This window comes from Poecile atricapillus, chromosome 21, assembly GCF_030490865.1.
Source record: "Poecile atricapillus isolate bPoeAtr1 chromosome 21, bPoeAtr1.hap1, whole genome shotgun sequence".
Lineage (NCBI taxonomy): Eukaryota > Metazoa > Chordata > Aves > Passeriformes > Paridae > Poecile > Poecile atricapillus.
Window position 1 is genome coordinate 1,735,158 of NC_081269.1, and position 19,498 is coordinate 1,754,655.

General features: G+C 50.0%; 1 protein-coding gene across 3 annotated transcripts; it reads left to right on the forward strand.

Moving 5' to 3' along the window:
• The first annotated feature begins 368 nt into the window (after positions 1-368).
• Positions 369-19,194, forward strand: AKAP1 (A-kinase anchoring protein 1). 3 transcript variants are annotated; one of them, XM_058854327.1, is made up of 11 exons: positions 369-497; positions 10,140-11,769; positions 13,011-13,144; positions 13,659-13,785; positions 14,036-14,166; positions 14,249-14,426; positions 15,129-15,279; positions 15,906-15,973; positions 16,872-16,945; positions 17,415-17,480; positions 17,612-19,194. In XM_058854327.1, exons 2-11 carry the CDS (start codon positions 10,164-10,166, stop codon positions 17,669-17,671), a joined length of 2,595 nt encoding a protein of 864 aa, XP_058710310.1. In that variant the 5' UTR covers positions 369-497; positions 10,140-10,163; the 3' UTR covers positions 17,672-19,194. The 3 variants fall into 3 exon arrangements, with proteins under 3 accessions (XP_058710310.1, XP_058710312.1, XP_058710311.1); XM_058854329.1 differs by lacking the exon at positions 369-497 and adding an exon at positions 846-984; XM_058854328.1 differs by lacking the exon at positions 369-497 and adding an exon at positions 6,537-7,008.
• Positions 19,195-19,498: the final 304 nt, after the last annotated feature.

Consider the following 19,498-nt stretch of genomic DNA (forward strand, 5'->3'; position numbering starts at 1 on the left):
ACCAGGGCAGCGGCCGGGAGAGGCCCGGGATGAGAGCCGGGCTGGGATGAGAGCCGGGCTGGGATGAGAGCCGGGCTGGGCCTCGGCAGCCCCACAGGGCCTGTCTGCACCCGTCCCGCCACTACCGCGGAGAGGGAGGGGGGGAGGAAGGCGGAGCGTCTGGACTTTCCCCGGCCTCGGCGGCGAGAACGACGCCGGCCGAAGTTCTCCCCAAGCCTCAGCCGCGGGAACGACACCGGCCGGAGCGCTCCCCGGGCCGCGGGAACGACACCGGGGCTGTGGCGGCTCCGCTCCCTCAGGGCGCGGGGCGGGGCTGCGCGCGCGCGCGCGGGGCTCTCGCGGGACGCGGGGATCTCGCGAGAGGGGCGGGGCGGGGCGGGGCGGTGTCGCTGCATGTCCGAGCCGGGCGGCCCGGCCGGGGCACGTGGGGCGGCACCGGTACCGCTCCGGACCGGGCCCGGTACCGCTCCGGGCTCCGCTGCCGCGCCGGAACATCCGTAAGTACTGCCCTGGGCCGCTGCCCGCCCGCTGGCGGAGTGGCCGGGCCCGCGGCCGCGGCTGTCAGCGGTGGCGCTGCGGGGCGAGCTGAGGGTGCTCCGCCGCCGCGCTCCCGGCCGTGCCTCCCCCGGCCCCCGCGCGGGCCGCGGCGGGAGCGCTCCCGCGGCCCAAGGTCAGCGCTCGGGCCCTGCCGTGACCGCGGGGCCGCGGCCGGGGCCGGCCCTGCCGCAGCGCCCGGCGGGCGGGGGCCGTGCGGGTCGGGATGCGGGGCGGTGAGCGGCCGCGCCGGGCCCTGCGGTGCAGTCGCGTGTTCTGCTCGCGGTTTCCCGGCCGGGTCGGTTCGCCCGTTCTGAGGAGAGTGCTGCGGCCGTGGCTGCCTGACGTGAGGGCGGGAGATGGCACGGGCGGTGCAGACCCGCAGTGAAGATGAAGGCACCTTGTGCTGTCTGCTCTGTGTCTGGTCTGGCGAGCCTCGCCTGTGTTATGGTAATGGCCGTAAAAACTGTTATTAGCAAAACTTTTCATGTGCTGTAGTGACTCCTTTTGTTTGTAAGCCAGCATGGAATACAGGCGGGAGCGAAGGAATTCAATTATATTGCTGTTCAGGAAGTGATGTTGTAGCCTTGCTTCCCTGGGAGAATCCTTGTTGTTTGCTTGCTCTTTTTCTTCTTCCCCCTGAATGAAGCAAGGGAGATCTAAGTTACTTCTGTTCCAGAAATGGACAACTTGATCTGTGCCTGGCCGAGTTCTTTACTACAGTCCAGTAATTCCATGAGGCAATGGCCACAGAATGAACAAGCATTTCAGAAAGGGCATCCTCTTCATGGATGTTATCCATAATAGCAGGAAACAGCACCAAAAGCTGCATTTGGCTGCAGCCCATCTGTTGGGAAAAGTCAGGGGCTGTGGGATGGCAGAAATCGGGCCTTCCTGTGTTGCCGGGGTTGCGCTGCACCTGCCGAGCGTTATCGGGCCCCGTGGACTTTGTCTCAGGTGGGAGGAAGCGGCTGTTGCTGGGGAAGGTGCAGCGCTGGTGTCACTTTGCTGTGTGCTGTTGGCTTTGTGGCTGTGAATGATCTGCTGAGCGCAGCACGTGGAGTGTGGGAGTGCAGCGCAGCTCCCCGGGACCGGATCTCCTCGGGAGCGCTTGGACCAGAGCTGGCAGAGCAGCTGAACAGAGCTTGCTCCTCTGCTGGCATCACTGTGAGATCCAGTTCAGGTCATTTAACCTCCTCGTTCTTTAATGAGGTGCTTGTGTAAGGGGTGAAGGACTACGCAGTGACCTGCTGACCTGCTGAACTTGTCATCTAGTGATGCCCATGGCCCTGTGACTCTGGAAAAAGGCAGTACAGCCTCATACTGTGTGTGTCTCATTCTCAGTCCCCTGGTGTTCTTGCTCGTGCTGCACAGTGCAAATGCATTGGAGGAAATGACAACTCTCAAGAAGTGACAACTCCTTCTTCCAGAGAGAAGCCTGTAGAGCTTGAGCAGTGCTTAAAGTAGGATAGAATCCACTGGAATTCATTCATGCATAGATTCCTGTCCTGGTCTTGCTCACCTGACAGTCCCTCAGCTTCTGCGTAAGTGTTTCGTTGAGCTCTTGAAGGACTTTTAAAAGCTCTCATGGGATTTTTGCAGGTCAGTCTCTCACCACAATTGTAGCAGTGTCTTCTACATCAGACTGTTTGCTCTCAGACATGAAACTAATGATATGTTGGGGCTGCAGGGTCTGTGTGGATGGCAGTGCAGGAACTCAGTTGTTAAGTGTGTTAGTAGCTGTTTTGTACTTGGGAGTGCTCTCCTTATTCACCCTTGGTTTAGAAACCCATCCTAGGAACCAGATTCCTTCTTAAAGAATGCTGGAGATGCTTTGAGACACTAATACTGAAAATTCTGAACTGCCTAGAAAGCCTTGGCTTTAACTGAGGCACTCCACAATGTCTGAACTGAGGGAACAGGAATTCCCTCAGTGTCCAGGGTGTGAGGTGACAGGACCTGCAGCTCGGATCCACCATGGTTTGTCTGTTCCTGGAAGTGCAGATTCCCTATGGAGTTAACTGTGACAGGAGTCTGCTGCAGGAGTTCAGCCAAAGCTCTCAGAGCCAGCAGCAGTTTGATTTGTGATGGCTGAGACTCTCTTCTCTTCGAAAACATTGCAGGCTGGCTGCAGGGGGATTGGAGAGCAAGTGCACTTCTGCAGGAGCAGTTATCTGAAGAGCATAATGCTTTTAAAGCAACATAGCCCACTTATCTGTGCCTCTCATCGTTTGTGTGCACTTAACTGATGTGAAAAAATGATTTAAGGTATTTCTAGCGTCCAGGGAGCCTGTAATAGAATCAGGGCTGGTATCCCAGTTGCCCCTAGCAACATCTAGAGCTAATAAAAAGCATTAATTTCAGCATTAATTACTTATAATTGTTTCATGTTTCAGATCTAATGATTAGCCTTTTTTAAATCTTGATTTCTAACTGCAGTGCTTCTGTGGAGCTCTTAATGCAAATGGCTGGTTAGATTTCATGACGTGATGATTAACTTCAGGCAGCCATGCTCAGATATTCAGAAAAAGCTATTTTATTCAGCAGGTGTTTAATATTTCCTGGAAATTGAAGCTGTTGCATTTGTTTCTCATGGGGATTGCTAGAAGGGGAGATATTGCATGTCCCAAACTGCTTTTTCAAATAGTCTATCTTCAGCTGGTTTACTGTACGTTTTTTTATTGTCCACTAAGTGGAATTTGTCGGCTGGAAGCTGACTGGATTTTTGGGTCCTGTACATTACTGTTAGCAGAGATGATTCTTTCATAAAAGATCATTTAAAATCGTTCTTGAGCATACAAATCACTGCTGCAGACCTGTCCTGGCTGGGATTGCCTTTGACCTCTGCTGCCACCTGGCACTGAGGATGAGAAACTTGCCATGTGCTGTGGCTGGTTTTTGACTCTGGGTATAAATAGCAGCAGTTTCTGGCAGAAGTTCATGATTTTCATGTGCCTCTGGTATCAGAGGCCTTAGCTTTGCTTGGGAATGAACCTGGGAATTGGGAACTTTGTCTGGGACAAGGATTGCAATGTGTATCCCATGAATCTCAGGGCTCTCACCCTGTGCTTTCCTGTTCCTTAAAGAGGAGCCTCTTTTGTTATGAACTTGGGCTTGTATTTGGTTTCTTGCTCAAATGTAGGGTTAGGAAGAATTCCTTGATATTCAGGGGTGCAGGGAAAATTAGTGCATCCCTTCCCTTTAGTATTTCAAGTGAAGGGTGGGCTCCCATCCCTCCAGGTGGAATACCTGGTCCATTCCTTGTGTTTCCTCCAGCTCCATGTGGCTGTAGGAAGGACACTTGATCTGTGTCCTGGCTTTGCCTTTTAAGAAAAGTGAGTTCTGCTGGGTGTGAGCTGCCCCTCGAGTGCTTTGGGCAGGGCTCAGGGATGCTGGGGTGGTGTGGAGCACAGTGATGTGATCTCTCTGGTCAGGTTGGAGTGTGCTGTGCCACTCCTCATAGCCCTTGTTCATGCACACAAGTGTCTTCCTGCTCATTCACAATGAGTGGCTCTCAGTGAAGCCTTTGCTGTTCCCTCCCAGCACAAGTGAATACAGGGCAGCCTCCTCACTGATGTTTACTGTCCTCCCTCTCTGAGTGCTTCTGCAATTTCTCCCCAAGCCAAGCCTTGGTCAGAAGGCTTCCAATCAGACTCCAGTGCTTTTTGCTTTTCTGCCTATGCCTAGCCCAGCTCCTGTTTTGGGAAGCTGTTTGTCAAGGTCTTGTGGCTGTGCCCAGCAAACATCCCGTGAGCAGAGCTGCTGCTGCTCCCCAGATACCTGGGGAACTGTTTGGTCTTTGCTGCTCCTGGCTCTTGCTGCCCTATCAGTGTGTTTGCTGTAAACCTTCCTGCTCTGTCTCCTTGAAAATTCAAGCTTGTTTTTTGTCTCCTGTGCAGAGTATATTGGAAGCCCTTCATTAGTTTAGTCTCTGCTTTGTGGAAATTGATACAGATGCCAGGCGTCTGACTCCAGTGGCTGCTTTTAAATTTTCACTTATAAGCTGTACATGTAGTGGCCACTCCACGGTGTTACCCATGGCAAGGGCTGCATTGGCTTCCTTATGTAGAAGGATACACAAAAGGCTGAGTATTGAATGTATTTATTCTGAAATTCTGGAAAATAATTTGTTCTATTCTCCAGCCTGAGTGAAAATGCAGAAAGAATGACAAGATGATAAAACTTTTCCCAAATAATGATTTTTGTAATTTATTGATAGGTTATAAAGGTAATAACAGCTGCTTTGCCTGTACTATGGGGGTACAGGCAAAGTGGTACAGAAGCAGTTTTTGAAGTTTGCTCAGGTATCTGAAAGACTTTTCTGGGAAAGTGGAGGAAAAAGCTCTCTTGCCTCCCTCTCCAGTAGAGGATTCACAGGGAGACACTAACTTAGGTGAGGAAACTATAAATAATGAAACAACTGGAGCGGGAAGTAATAAGATATCAAGAGCAGTACAGAGCTCAATAACCTGATAGGGTTAATGTTAATTTCAAACTGTACATTCCTGCAGAGCAAGAGCACTCAAGGCCCTGCCTGAGTCCATGAGAGCAGAGCTGAGGGTTGCTGGGGGTCAGTGTTTGTGTCCTTGTGAGCTTCTTGATAATTTCCAAAACATCTATTAAAAAAAACCCTTCAGGTTGGCCAAGCTGATACTTTTATTGTAGAGCTCCAAGTGTGGAAATAAACAGGAATTGTTCCGAGTCCTGCACTGGTCCAAAGGCTGCTGTGGGAGCTGTGCTGGCCAGGCTCGGGCTGCTGAGTGGGAGAAAGCACACAGAACCAACAGTGAGTGTGGCAGCCCCAGCTGTGAGGGGGGACTGAGCTCTTGTAGGAGCAGCACTGATGCTGATTACACTGAAAGCAGCTTTTATCTCAGAGATAAAAGACAGCCTGGTGTTAGTGGTGTTCCTTGTTCCAGAGCACTAGTTTAATTCTACATCAACCAGCTTTCTCAGCCTTTTAAGTCACAATTTATCCTTTTGCAAATAGGAGACTGCTGGTTCTTAAATATTCTAAGGTTGTGGAGTGGCTTCATTGGTGGCTTTCATTCAGAGAGGAGCCTGTTTCTTGGGCTCATAGCCCATGTTCATTGGGTTGTGAAAAGGTGGTGTTGCTTAAGGGGTATCTCTTGCTGTTCTAGTCTTTCAGTGCTACTGTTTGAAGCAGAAATTGCTGCAGAGCACTTGCCTTTAATTAGTTAAGTGCAGGGAGACTTCCCTGTTGGCTTCTTTTAAAGTAAGTGCCGCCCAGCTGGAGATCTTGCTGGCCTGGCTCCTACCTGTCTCTGGGTGTTTGTAGCTCCTGAGTCACACAGTCTGAGCTGCTGGCTCTGGGTGGTGTTGGGTTTGATGGGGGTGCTCCAGGCTGGCCAGGGAGAGGACTGGGGAGGCTGTGGAATCTGGTGGCCAAGTGACACCCTGGTGATCCAGAGTGTGTGATGCAAAGGCTGGCAGGCTGCTGTGGCTTCACAGCTCCCTCCTGTAAGCTCAGGCCCAGGGCTGCTGCTAACCTGCATGGGAGAAAACCCCTTGTGTGCTGCAGCTGGAACAGCTGGGAGCACGTGCTGCAGCAGGACCTGGCAGGAGGTCCCTTTGCTGGGGATGTTCTGCCTCCTTCATCTTGTATGAAGCACAAAGAAGCTGCAGTTAGATAAAGCAGTGCCACATGCCAGTTCAGCTTTCAATGAAAATATGCCTCATGCCAAGGATGGGTTATGTAAGTCCTTACGTCTGTTTCAGCACAGCAATTTTTCTTACTTTAATCTTAACAGTAGGGCCTCCAGTTCCTTAGGTTTTTGTTAACTCCTGTTCTTATGCCTCCTATTAGGCAGAGCATGTGCCACCAGTTATTTTTAGCATGGAAAAATTTAAGAGCCCACGTGGTCCCATTTAGTTTGAACTGTGCCAGCCTGTCCAGTTCTCTTTCACCCAGATAGTATTTATTTCCCAAGTGCTGCTTCACTAACTACAGGGTTTATCTGAAGGCATCCTGGCCTTGCTGTTGAAGCTGCATTTCCAATTTGCTCTGTGATCCTTTAGGACGGGCTTTAATTCCAGCCTTGATTTCCTCAGCTTTCAGAGTTTGGAAACCTCTCAAGTGCAGGGGCAGAGGGAAGCGGAGGAGCCAGGACCGGCTGAGGGTACATCCCTGCAGAGCATGGGGGTTCAGTCACTTGGGAGTCATCCTGGCCTCTCTCCTGGTGGAGATTCAAAGCAACTCGGCTTCAGAACAGACCTCCTTGTGTGTAGAAAACCCTGAAATTCTGAGCAAGTGCTTGCTGAACTCGTCTTGGACCTGGAGAATGAATTATCTGGCATCCCTGGGAACCTCGTGCTGCAAACATTTCTGACCTTATAAGGCTGTGAGTGCTGAGGGCTCTGTGTCCTGGCCAGGAAACAAGGTGGCTTAGAACTGCTCTGGGACCCTAATGTAAATGAGTAGAGTGAATTGGCTGCCCTTGGCTTTTTTCTCAGGTAGGTAATATGTGCGTTCTTTCTTGTCTTCATCTCCTTGCTCTTCACCAGCAGTTTTCCATAAATCAAGTCAGGACACAGACTTGGAGAGTTGACTGACCCCTACTCTCCCCTTGGTGCCTTGATCCCATCCTGACATGCTGTGGGGTTTATTTAGCGGGTTGGAGAAGTCTCATGCCCTAGCAGCAGCTCTCCAGCCCCATGATACAAGGTGTGACATTTAGGCTGGATTCCCGGCGTGCCAGAGGGAAGTGGAAGTGGCTGGTGCTGGGGTGGGTGCATACAGTGCGTGAGCTCCACGCTATTTTTGGTGCAGGACTGTTGGGGCCCTGCCTTTTGGGAATGGTGCTGGAGATCCAGCGTTTTCTGTGGGTTCTGGCTCCTTCAGGCTGCTCCTCTCCTGCCCAAAGCCTCTGGAGCTGCTGCATTTCCCAGCTGGCTCCTCCTGCCCAGAGAGCATGGGGCCTGCTGGGCCGGGCTCCCTCCCGCTTGGCACTGCTTGAGGGCATGTGATTTGACAGTTTGCCATTTTCTGTCCTGCTGCTGGCAGGAAAATCCCAGGCTTTCTTCCTCCAACGTGTTAAAAGTGATCTCGTTGCCACTGCAGTCCTGAGCTGGCTGTCAGATTGGCAGCAGGGAGGAGGTGGCTTGGTTGCTCTGGCACAGGTTGGGAAGTGGTTGTGGGCTGTGGGAGCTCTCCTGGGGGAGAAGCGGAGGAGGAGCAGTGTCACAGCCCTTGGGATGGGCAGGTTTGATCTGCTGACCTCAGGCATCGCACGCAGCCGGGCTGTGACCAGCACAGCAAGATCCAGCTGACAGACCCTTCCTGGCAGGTCTGTGTAAGGAGATGTTTGTTGGTGTTGAGCTGTTCCCCAGCCAACCCAGCACTCTGGGATGTCTGCTGGCATCTCGTGCAGAGCCACTGCCTTTCAGCCTGCTCTGACTGATGGGAGGATGTGGAATTCCCATTTAACATGATCTTGGTAGTGATGATGCTCTGGCTAAAATAATAAATCAAAAACATGAAATCAAATGAGTGTTGCACGGAGCTGTCAGCTAATCCAGCAGTCCCCACTCATCCAGGTATCACAGAGGAATGAAGATCTTTATCCTAAATGATGATAATGTTCAGAATGACTCACGGAACTGTTTTGTCTGCCAGACTTTGAGACAGTCTTGTCCCTCTGGGGCATCCTGCGACTGTCTCCCTGTGCTGCAGAGCTGTGTGGGACTATGGTGTGGACAGTTGGTGCAACTTAGTAGGGAATCAGATAATAATAGGGCTGTCTGTTTAATTGGGAATGCTTGCTGGGAATGGACTTATGTGAGCTACTTTAATTTGGGTTTGTAGTATGCCTGAGAGACAGCTTGTAGGACAGTTCTGCGTTAATTACAACAACTTGGGCACGCAGCAGATGAGCACTCACAGCTCACAATGTGCCATTGTGCTGGGCAGTATAAAGGGGGACCTTTTGTCTTGGGACAGACTTTACCCTTTGACAGCTTCCAAACACGGAACGGCCACAGTGTTGCATAGGTTTGTTGGTTTTTTAATTCCAGGATCCCAGATGTTGCCATTAACAGAGGATTCACCCTCAGCAGTGAGCCCGAGCCCTGCTCCCTGACTGCATACAGCCAGCTGGGAGTAACTGGGATTTAGTTACTTCTTAGTTATTTAGTTTATTTAATCAGATACAAATGTCTGATGAACACACAAGTCTCCAGTGCAGAACATAAAGGCTTTATTTGTGATGGACTGGGAATATTACCAAACTTAAATTGTGTCTGCAGCTGACCTTTCATTTGGGATTGAACAAGCAATTTTCTAGTCCCCACTTTTGCTATTCGTTCATTCATTTGTGTGCCTCAGAGTCTGGGACCTGCAGGAAGCAAGGCAGGGTCTGAGCTACTGTGGGTGAAGTTGTGTGGATGCTCCTGTGGAACAGAGAGTGTGTCTGGAGGAGATCAGAAATCTGGGGTGAATATGAAATTATCTGAGGCTCTGACACTGGGTTTGAGCCTGAGGGAGGCATGGTTTTGTCCCTCAGCTAGAGTGTCATCAGCCCCTTGTGGAGATTGTGGCCTGAAGGAGTGTTGCACAGGGAGCTGTGGTTGGGGTGTTAGTCCTGATAACAGAAGGGGTTTTTTGGTTGAGACACACTGAGCTTGGGGCCAACTGCCTTGATTGTCCTCTCTTGTCATAGAAATATTATGCTTCTAAAGAGGAACCTGATAATGCTCTTTCCCAGTGGGTGGCTCCCATTTCTAAGACTTTGCTATCTCCTGAAAACAATCTTTATTTTTGTTTCTTGCTGGCAAAAGTCTTGAGGGCTGTTTGGATTAAAGCCTGTCTGTGTAAGCACCCTCAGACACGTGGTGTTTTGCTTTAATTCCTGTGCAGTGAGAATATAAACTGTAAGTGCTTTGCAGCAAGGCTGTTCGGGATATGGTAACAGTTTAGCTTTGCATTCCAGTTGCAGACCTTCCTTAAGGAAAAGGAAAGGCATGGCAGCCCTGCCTTGTGAGGCTTGCCAGTGAAGGAGCATGACTGGGTGTCCAGGTGGGAAAGAGGTGCTAGGTCTTGCAGAGGAAAAGGGAGAGCTTTTGAGTCGGGAGTGGCAGCTGTCAGTGGATTTGGATGTAGAGTAAACTTTGGAACTGCATTCCTAAGGCTTTATAGAGGTGTGTGTTGTCAGACTCCAGAGCCCTCAGGAATGGGGTGCTAAGTTTCCAGGGGAGAGCTGAGGAGCCCTGCCATGTGCCAGGCCTGTGCCACAGAGTGCTGTGGTCCAGCTGGGCTGTGACCCCAGCCTGGTGCTGGAGGAACTTGCTGTCCTGGGGGCAGGACTGACCTGCAGAGCTGTGAGGCAGAGGAAGCAAGGGGAAATTAAGTGCAGAGATGAGGAAGGGTGAAATCATTGAGTATAATGATGAGACATGTCCAGATATCCCTAGTCTTGGATAAGGATCTTGTTCTGTGGTGTGCTGGTAGAACAGAGGTGTGAATTTCTAGAGCAGCTGGAAAACAAGCCTGACCATGCTAATTGCAATACCTCAAGGCACTTACAGGACCTCAGCCATCCCATCACCTTCCCTGTGGCTATTTTAATGTGATTTCTGTTTTCTCCTAGGTGTAACTGCTGAAGCTCTGTAAGATGGCTTTACGCTTCCGCAATTTCGTCCCATATGCCATTCCTGGAGTGCTGGCACTTCTTGGCTGCTGGTGGATCTATTCCTGGAGAAAAAAACACTCAGGCTATCGCAACAAACAAGCAATAGCTATTGAAAGGGAGAAGCGGGAAGAAGTATCAGAGAGTGATTCACGTCCCAAAGCAGAAGCATGTGTTCCTCAAAGACTGCCTCCTTTGTTGGAAGAGGTGTGCCTGGAGAAGCCAGCCCCGACCTCCCTGCTGTCCGCAGGGCCAATGACGCCCTCTTTCCTGCACCCAGCTCATGAGGGGCCGGATCTCTCACGGGACCTCCCAGACCTGTCTGCAATGACAGCTGGGCCTGGCACCCGTGAGGACGACAGTGAAAAGCTGGAATCAATAGGATCTGGAGGGGGAAGCGGTGTCCCTGCTTGTGCCTCACTCCCTCTGCTCGCTGAGAGCACGGAGTGTGACCGGAACGCGGTGCTGAGCCACGCACTGGGACAGGGCTTGGGGGCCAACCAAGGCCAGCAGCCACTCCTGACACAGGAGTCTTTGGGAGCCAGGGAGGACATCTGCAACACAGAGCAGTCGGATGAGTCTTCGTTTAGGCCCCCTAAGGAAAAGCAGATGTCAGGAATTGTGCAGTCAGATAGTGGCTCTGTGACAGCCTGTTGCTTGGGATTGGGGAAAGAAGCCGATGCCCCACAAGCCTTTCTCAGTAAAGCTGAAGTTGTATCAGGTCACGAGGATTCTGCAGTGAGTGTGTTACCAGGGAGTTCAGAGTCTGCCTGTCCAAAGCAGTCCAGGGAAGAGGAGATGTCCAAGTCAATCACTGGTACTATACCAGTGTGTCAGAAGGACACACAGCCAAAAGGAGATGAGTTGGAAAGAGAAAAGATTGAAGTGAGTTTGGACAAGGAAGTTGAGAAAATTGAGCAAATAGCAATACAGATAATTTCCAAGGTCATTTTAGCAGCAGCTGAGGAAGTGCTGTCGGGTTCTGTAGGCAGTGCATCTCCTTGGCTCTGCCAGGCCACTGCCAGCCAAGCTGAGGCTCCTCTGAGGATGGAGAGTGTTGCTGCCTCTGGTCAGGAGCTTGTGGAAGGAGCCACGGCAGCCGATGTGAGCGTGGCTGCGGGGAGCAGTGCAGAGGAGCAGGGCCAGGGTGCAACAGATTGTTCATCACACGGCTGTCGGGCCAGCCCTGTTGAGGGGAACACAGAGGACTGTCAGGTGAAGAGCTGGGTATGTGGGGAGTCCCAAGGAGTTGATCGGACTCATGTGGAGAACTCTCTGGAAGAGTCACCTTTGACCATGGAGGACTCTGGGTATGGCACACACACACCCGGAGGTGGGACGAGCGTAGAGGAGCCCCTGCAGAGCACGGTGCTGTCTGTCACATCAGACCAGCACTCGGACTCACTGAGCACATCCTCAGCCCCAGACACATCTGCTGAGCAGAGCTTGGTACCAAGGGAGCCCCCCTCTGCTCCAGGGCTGCCCGAGGGCAGCACAGTGCCCTACAGTAATGGGATTCTGAAAGAGGATGGGCCAGACCTGAGTCAGGAGTGCAGCAGTGCACCAGGGACGGATGGAGATCACTCAGAAGGTAAGGAACTGAAAAATCCTCCTGTAAAAAACCAAGCATTGCTGGGGAGGGAGCACCTTGCAGGTGTGAGACCTCACACCAGTGGTTTCTGGTGACCTCTGGGTAGCCCTGGGTGCTTACCTCTGATTATGGGCTGCTGATGACAGGTGAGGCAGGTTCTGAGGTGCTGCTGGAGGAGCCAGAGCAGAGCTCTGATGAATTGTGATAAAATCAGCTGGTTGCACAGCAATTATCCTGAAGCCTTTTTGTTCAGAGGGGCAGGTGCATGCCAAGAAATCCCAACAGGGAGCAATATTCATGGAGTTCCCCCATCTGTTGGTGTTGCTTTTCCCTTGTAGATGCTGGATGATGTGTGCCTGGCACAGTACATGCAAAGCTGTCTGAGCAAACGTTAGCCCGTGTGACCTTGGGGATGGATGTTAAAATCTTTTGTAGGACCCTGTGGTGCTAACAGCCCTTAATGACAGGGAATGTCTCTTGTAATTGCTACAAAGCAGTTGGAACGATGCTTGTTGCAAGACATGGGGTTTGAATTTGCCAGCAATGAAGGATTGAACCCACAGAATGTTTTCACTAGTGAGAGTAGCCCCAGAAAGAGAGTGGTATTGCCTTCTTGTGAATTCTGGTGTGACAGGAAGGTCCAGGAATGAGTTGTGGAGCCTGGTGGCACTGAGACACTGAGGGTGGGGAGAAGGGAATACAGGTAAAAGCTGATACGGTGGCAGTGTTGGACAACAGGTCACCCAGCTGACCTTCATGTCCAGGCTGTGAATCTTAAATCTTCCCTTTGCCTACAAAGCCAATGCCAACAGCTGCAGCCTTGGCCTTTCTCAGCCTCTGCACTGTGTTACCAGTTAAGATGTGCCAAATGTGAAGCAGCTGTTGGGTTCATTTTTCTCTTTGGTCTTTCACTGGATGGTCTGAATACTTGCAAGCAAGTGAGGATCTTCATGCTTCTTGTTCATGGGGAGGAAGGACCAAGCTCATGTGACACTGACTGTAGCTGAGATGTGGTCAGGGGGAAGCTGTTGGAGTTTGTCCCTTTCCCAAGCAGAAATGTTCCTGGTTTCAGCTGATGGTTTGGGACCAAAATACACTTCAGCCCTTGCACCTTATTTCTTCAAATACAGGGCAAATTTGGGCAAAAGGCAGCCCCCTCCTATGCCTCATAGTGGCCATACCTGGCACTGGTGTCACTCTGCAGCCCTTCTCCTGTCTGAATGCATGTGCCTGTCTTGTAGGTTCAGATGTAAATAGTGTGGATTTTGTGGACAGTGGCAGTGCCATGAGGAAGACAGTGGCTCGCCAGAACGCGAAGCTGGAAGGAGGATCCAGCAAGCCAGACTTCGTTATCTGGGAAATCGAGGTCCCAAAGGTAACCAGCTGCTGGCCTGCTCACCATCCTGCCCTGCCCTACACAGCCACCTCCTGATCCTCCTGGACTGGTGCTGGCTCTGTGCCATTCCAGGGAGATCAGCAGCAAGTCCAGGAGGACTGGAACATTCTGCTCCCATTAGGACTCACAGGAGTGAAGAGCCAGTGCACAACTGTGAACAAGCAGCACTCCAGGGCTGCACCCAGGGGAATGGTGCTTGTTGAACTTGTTATTCCCCATTATCTTCCATCCAGTCTGGGAGTCAATCCATTGGTAGCATCCAGGAGGCTTTGGGGGCACACAGGTATTAAGAGCAGGGAATTATTGAAATGAGCTGTGCTTACTGGTCTGAACTCATCCCAGACCAGCTGAACTCTGCACTGGTCCAGCACTGCCTTGTATTTATCCTGCCTGTGATAGAGGCACTGAGAATGTGGGTGATGTAAACCACAGAGAACAGGGATGTTTGATCTGCATTTCTTCTGACTGTTGCTTTCTTGTCCCTTTCCTGAAGGAATTAGTTGGCCGTTTGATTGGCAAACAGGGGAGGTTTATGAGCTACCTGAGGCAAGCGTCTGGTGCCAAAATTTATGTCTCAACACTACCTTACTTCCGTGACTCCCAGGTCTGTCACATCGAAGGTGAGTGGAATGTGTCTCTATTCATGGTCTAATGTGTTGGGGGGGCTTAATTATATGAGCAAGGAATTTATTTGATTTATTGTCTTCTGAGACCAGTGCTTTTCAAAACTCCTCTGGGCAACCTGTTAAAACTTACACTGTTGAGGTAGAGCAGGACAATCCTGGCAGTTGTATTTCTTCAAGTGACAGGACTGGAGATATCCTCAGCATGCCCATGCTACAGACTTCTCATAGGATTTTTGTCTTCCAGGGACCTCACATCAAGTAGAGAAAGTCCTGAGCCTGATTGGCAAGAAGTTCAAAGAGCTGTGTCTCACCAACATCTACACCCTCCCTCCGCCGATGCCGCTGCCGCTTCACTCCCTGCTCGTGTCCGCCTGGGTGAGTCCTGGCTCTGGCTGTGCTGGGGCTGGAGCTTGCATTGCCAGGAACACTCGTGACAGTTTTTTCCTCCCCATGGCAGCTGTTCCTCCCCGATGGAGTCACTGTGGAGGTGGTGGTGGCACACCAGGTGGATGCAGGGCACATGTTCCTGCAGCAGCACACGCATCCCACGTTCCACGTGCTGCGCAGCCTCGACCAGCAGATGTTCGCCTGCTACTCTCAGCCTGAAATTCCAACCCTGCCCACTCCGGTAGAAGGCAAGTCATGGATGCTCACACATTGTTCTGTTGAGAAAGTTCTGGGCTCCTGTGCAAACCTGTTGTCCCTGAGTCAGGCGTGGGAAGCTCCCAGTGGATGAGGATGTGATAGCTCACGTGTCATCTCATCTTTAAGCTGCTGCCAGAGTACAGATGTTGCTCTGCTCTCCCTTACCCTGCTCATCCCTGGAGTATCTCCTGAGCCACGTAGCTGCATGTTGAAATTCAGAGTGAGATCAAGCCTGTCTCAGCTTATTTCCAATCAACCTGGCATCTCTGGTATTTCTGCTGACAAAGTGTGGAGCTGCTCCCACACCTTCATAGTGTCACTGTGTCCGTGTCTGTCACCGTGTCTGCATCTGGTGTGAAGTGAGGGGTGCATCATGTGGAAAGGGGTTGTGTCTTCCTTTGTGGAGGCAGACCTTGCTTTTACTGCCCAAAGGCTGGAAGGGAACTGGGTACCTGGGCAGGGCAGCTTGGTTGTGGCAGACAAAGCTGAGAGTAAAACCCACCAGTCCTTTGTAGCAGCTGCAGGCCTGCTGTGCTGGGGCTGTGGGGGGTATTGGAGAAAGATGGAAGCAGCCTAAGAAATGCTGTTGGCTCTCCATAGATAACTGAGCAGCACTGCTCATGCCTGAAGTGCTGATTTTTGGAAATCCACTTATCCTGAGCCTTTCTTCTCTGCGCTCTGGTGTTTTGCAGTTGGTATTATCTGTGCAGCTCCAGGCCTGGATGGGGCATGGCTCCGGGCTCAAGTCATCAGCTACTTCGAGGAGACCGATGAAGTGGAGCTCAAATACGTGGACTATGGAGGATATGATAAAGTGAAGGTTGACACACTCAGGCAAATCAGGTCTGTAGATCCTCTCCCATGGCCTGAGGCCATGTCTGCCTCAAATCCTAATTAAAGGAGTCTATACAGTTTGAATTCTTAAAGGCTTTTCCACAGCTGAAGTGGGAAATGGTGGAAAGGTTCAGCTCAGCAATGAGTGTGGCTTCTTGGGAGCACAGCCAGCTCCTGCAAGGCTTTTTTGAAGAGAGGGGAGAGGAAATGGCATTTCAGTGTGAGAGCTGAGGAAAAGGATGCCTTCAGGAGGCCTCAAAGTGATTGATGAGCCAGGAATAAGCTCCCAATTCTCGATTCTCTGGCCCCACTGTCTGGGACAGCCATGTTGTATCAGAGGCTTCTTACAAAAGCTCATTAAATATTTGATTGTGCCCCAGAGCTGGGAGACAGGCAGCACAGCCTCCTTGATGGAGGTGGGTTTTGCTTAGAGCCTGATCCAGCTTGGCATGTTAATCAATTTATTGCTGTTCTTAGATTGCTGGGAGAATTGTCTGATTTTTATTTTTTTTTGTTTGACTGTCATTAATTTAAAACTGAATTCCTCTAAGAGCAATTTGATTAATAAATGTCACATTGAAGAATGTAGGAGTGATTTAAAGCCCTGTTCTTACTCTGATCCTCTTTTCTTTAAGGTCTGATTTTTTAACACTACCTTTCCAAGGAGCAGAAGTTTTACTTGACAATGTGGTGCCGCTTCCAGGTAATGGAGCTCTTGATGTACTGTTGGCCCTTCTCCTGCAGGTTTCCGTGGATGCCAGATGTGTACAAGCCATGATTCTGTCTAAACCTTCTACCTCCTATTGCCAGTGCAGCCTCTGATGTGACAAGAGGAAGGATTGGAAAAATTGTATTGTATTCTTCTAAATGTGCTAGCATGGCATAACCTATCAGAATCCAGGGGAAAGATGATAGATGTCCAGGCTTTTTACTGCTTGGAGGAGAGAATGAATTACTGTCCTAAGCAGCAAGTTGGCAGGACTGGCAGGGTGTAGGTGCAGTAGCTGTAGCTGCTCTACTTCTTCTGTCATAGAGCTGTTGTAAATGCAAATTTAGTTTTTAATCTGCAGACGAGTACCTGACAATTTCTTCCTGAAATGACTGATTTGTAAAGTTCTGTGTTGAAATGCCAGGCCTGCAAGCACTGGGAGAATGTCAGTCACTGCCTAGAAACACTTCAGTTTGCTGGTTTTTGTCTTTGGCTCAGATGCTGGGCACCTGTGGTACAGACACTCTGACTTCCCAGTGCCAGGAGTGCCCTCTGTGCAGGGTCAGCATAACCCTGGGGGACCTGAGCTTAGTTTATTGAGGATCAAAACACCAATGGCGGCTCCAAGGTGCTGCAGGAATGTACTTTGCTGTCTTTAAAGCCTCCTGAATGATCAGCTGCTTGTGTCCACACAATTATGGCTGGCTGCTGTTGGAAGCTCTTCATCCTTTCCCTGCAGAGCCAACAGCTCTAGGGGTGGGATCAGCTGGCTGTGAGGGTTCTCAGGCCCAGTGTCTGTAGGAGGACAGAGAATATTAGCTCAGTAGTCCTTTCTGGCCTTTAAAGTCCATGAAAAACCTCATTTGTTTTCTCTGCTCTCCTTTGCCCACAGATGAGGATCACTTTTCCCCTGAAGCTGATGCCGCTGTCAGTGAGATGACCAGAGGTGCTGTCCTCGTGGCACAGGTACAGCACATGTCTAGAGAAGTCTTGTTGCTGGTGGCAGTGCTGGTGTCCTCTGCCCTGCACTCTGTTACATAAAACCCAAAGCCAGGCTGCCACCCTGGCTCCTGGGAAGTCCCGGGGCTGCAAAGGGATGAGTATTCCCTCATTTCTGATGCAGGCAGGAGGAAGGGAACCTGGATGGGTTTATAGAGCCCAACAGGGCCTGGTGTCCAGCAGATCCAGGGTCCCCTGGTCTGCACTGCTTTGCCAGTCCTCACTGGTTTTGCACCACGGGCATGTGGGATCTGGCTCCAGCTGGCCAGAGGCAACACTGGGACATTGGTGATGTCCCAGAGACTTCTGCAGGCAGCACCTGCTCACAGTCCAGAAGTGATCACCTCTTCTGAAGTGCTTCTGGTAGTGGCTGTAGCTGTCCATGCAAGTGAGTTGGGACCAGAATTGCTGCACGCTCATGTTTTTCTGTTTCCAGGTCACAAATTATGACAGTGTCACAGGGCTGCCACTGATACAGCTGTGGAGCTTGATGGGAGATGAGGTGGGTATATTGATGTACATGCTGAAAACTCCTTAATCATAAACTTTTTATTGTTGATTAGGAACTTGCAGAACACGTTTGTTGCTGTGGCTTGTGTTCACTTACCTGCTCTTTGGGTTTTTTCCCTTTAGGTGGTATCAATAAACAGGACTCTGGTGGAAAGAGGGTTTGCTCGGTGGCTCGACTACTAGCAATGTCCTAGATGCCTTGACAACTCTTTCTGCAGAGAAAAAACAGAAGACAAAATCTTGTTTTGCACTGTTACAATTCGGTTTGGCAACTTCCCTGGAGGAGAGCCGTTCACACCTGCCTTCGGAGTTTTGTGGTCCATTGAAACACCTTTTGCTCAACTGTTAGCATTTCACTAGAACAGATACCTCATCTCCTGAAAGGGGGTGTTCAAAGCCATAATGACAGATACTGTAGCTTTAAAGCAAAAAATCCTCCCTGGCCTCTACTCAAAATTTAAATGGAAAAAATCTAAAAGCCTTGGGGGTGGCTCAAGGCAAAGGCCCCTGAAACGGTAACCACGCTTTGGTTCCGGCTGTGTCGTGCCCCACGAACTCAGTGTCTGCTTTTCCCAAAAGTTACATCGGTTGTCCTCTTTTTAACAGGCCCTGCCTATGAAATTAACGAATGTTATTAAGGAATTTAATGTTCAGTTATGGATTTTTCTGTATTGTGCCAGTAACCTGCACAAACAGCATCCATCTTGTGTCTTCCTTGCGCCGGGAGGTGGAGGAGTTGCGTTCTCATGTCTCACTGCAATCATGGATTTTAGGCTTGATCTGCTCTCCCTGCAGGGGCTTGGAGTGCAGGATGTTACCACTACAATTTTTGCTCTGAAATGTCATGTATTTAAAGAAAAGAAACTGCTTGCCAAGCCCAATTGTAGTTTATATTTTTCTAGCCGTGCAAGTCTGTAAATATATATTAAAAAAATCATTGTAATATTTTGTACAAGAAAAACACTGGAAACAAAGGGAACTTTACAGAAACTTTTTCACACCAAAATGTCCTATATAGGTAGAACTGATCTGGAGTTCATTAGGGTAGCCAAATTATTTGGAGCATCTGAATGTTGGGAGTGTTTCAGCTCTGCTGTACGAGGATTAGTGTCCCCTTAGGTTGCTGTCTGGTTGAAATTGTGATCGCTGCATCCTTTGCTATGTTGCTGTACAGATCTGTTTAAAAAAAAAAAAAAAGTAACAACTTGGCATTACTCTTGCAGTGGTGTTCTCTCTCAGTTTTTTTTTGTTGCTTCTTTTTAGATTTCTATTATGTATTTAAAATTTTGCTCAAGTAATTTAAGCTGACTTAATGCTCTTAAAGACATGCCCTCTAATGTTATCATTTTAGATATGGATTGAGCTGGGATTTATTGCTGGCAGAGGAGACACTTGCCAGAAATTGTTGGTGTAGTCAGTCCTCAGAGCTGCTTCAGGTGTTTCAAGGATGTGCTCGCATCCTGTGAGCTGACATGCCAGGGCATCACACATTTGGACAGTGGCCTACACCAACCTCTAGTCTAATCCCCTCTGCTAGGGAATGGTTATATCCTTTCTTGGAGTTCTCTCCTATTCGATGCTGTGATTCAATGTTCATGTTTGCAGTAACATCCAAGGAAAATTAAATTGGGTAACTCAGATCTATAAAAAATATATCCTTTTGGAATGTTTCTTTCCATTTCAATTAAAGCTCGAATTTTAAGCCATCTTAGTGAAACTGTGATGACTTAAGAGCCTTCCTTTCCTACCTCCATTAGAGCATCCCTGGGCTCCTTGCTCTGCAGCCATGGGGTGGATGTGTCGCTGCTTATTGTTCATGGCAAAGCTTGACTTGTCTGAATGTCGGTGTTTTCCCTTCTTTGAGAGGTGTCAAAGTCAGGAATCTACAACAGGGGTGAGGAACTCTGCCACTGTCAGCTCTGTGTTTTCCACTGTGGAAGAGCATCCCATTCCCTATTTATGTTGAGAGCTGCCTGGTTTTTAAACTTCAGTAAAATAGAACATTGCGGG

Bases quoted from the DNA above. Each gene is read 5' to 3' on its own strand.
- AKAP1 (XM_058854327.1), top strand. From the start codon at position 10,164: ATGGCTTTACGCTTCCGCAATTTCGTCCCATATGCCATTCCTGGAGTG. The intron at 13,786-14,035 runs GTGAGTGGAATG...TTTGTCTTCCAG, and splicing joins CCAGGTCTGTCACATCGAAG to GGACCTCACATCAAGTAGAG. The intron at 14,427-15,128 runs GCAAGTCATGGA...GGTGTTTTGCAG, and splicing joins CCTGCCCACTCCGGTAGAAG to TTGGTATTATCTGTGCAGCT.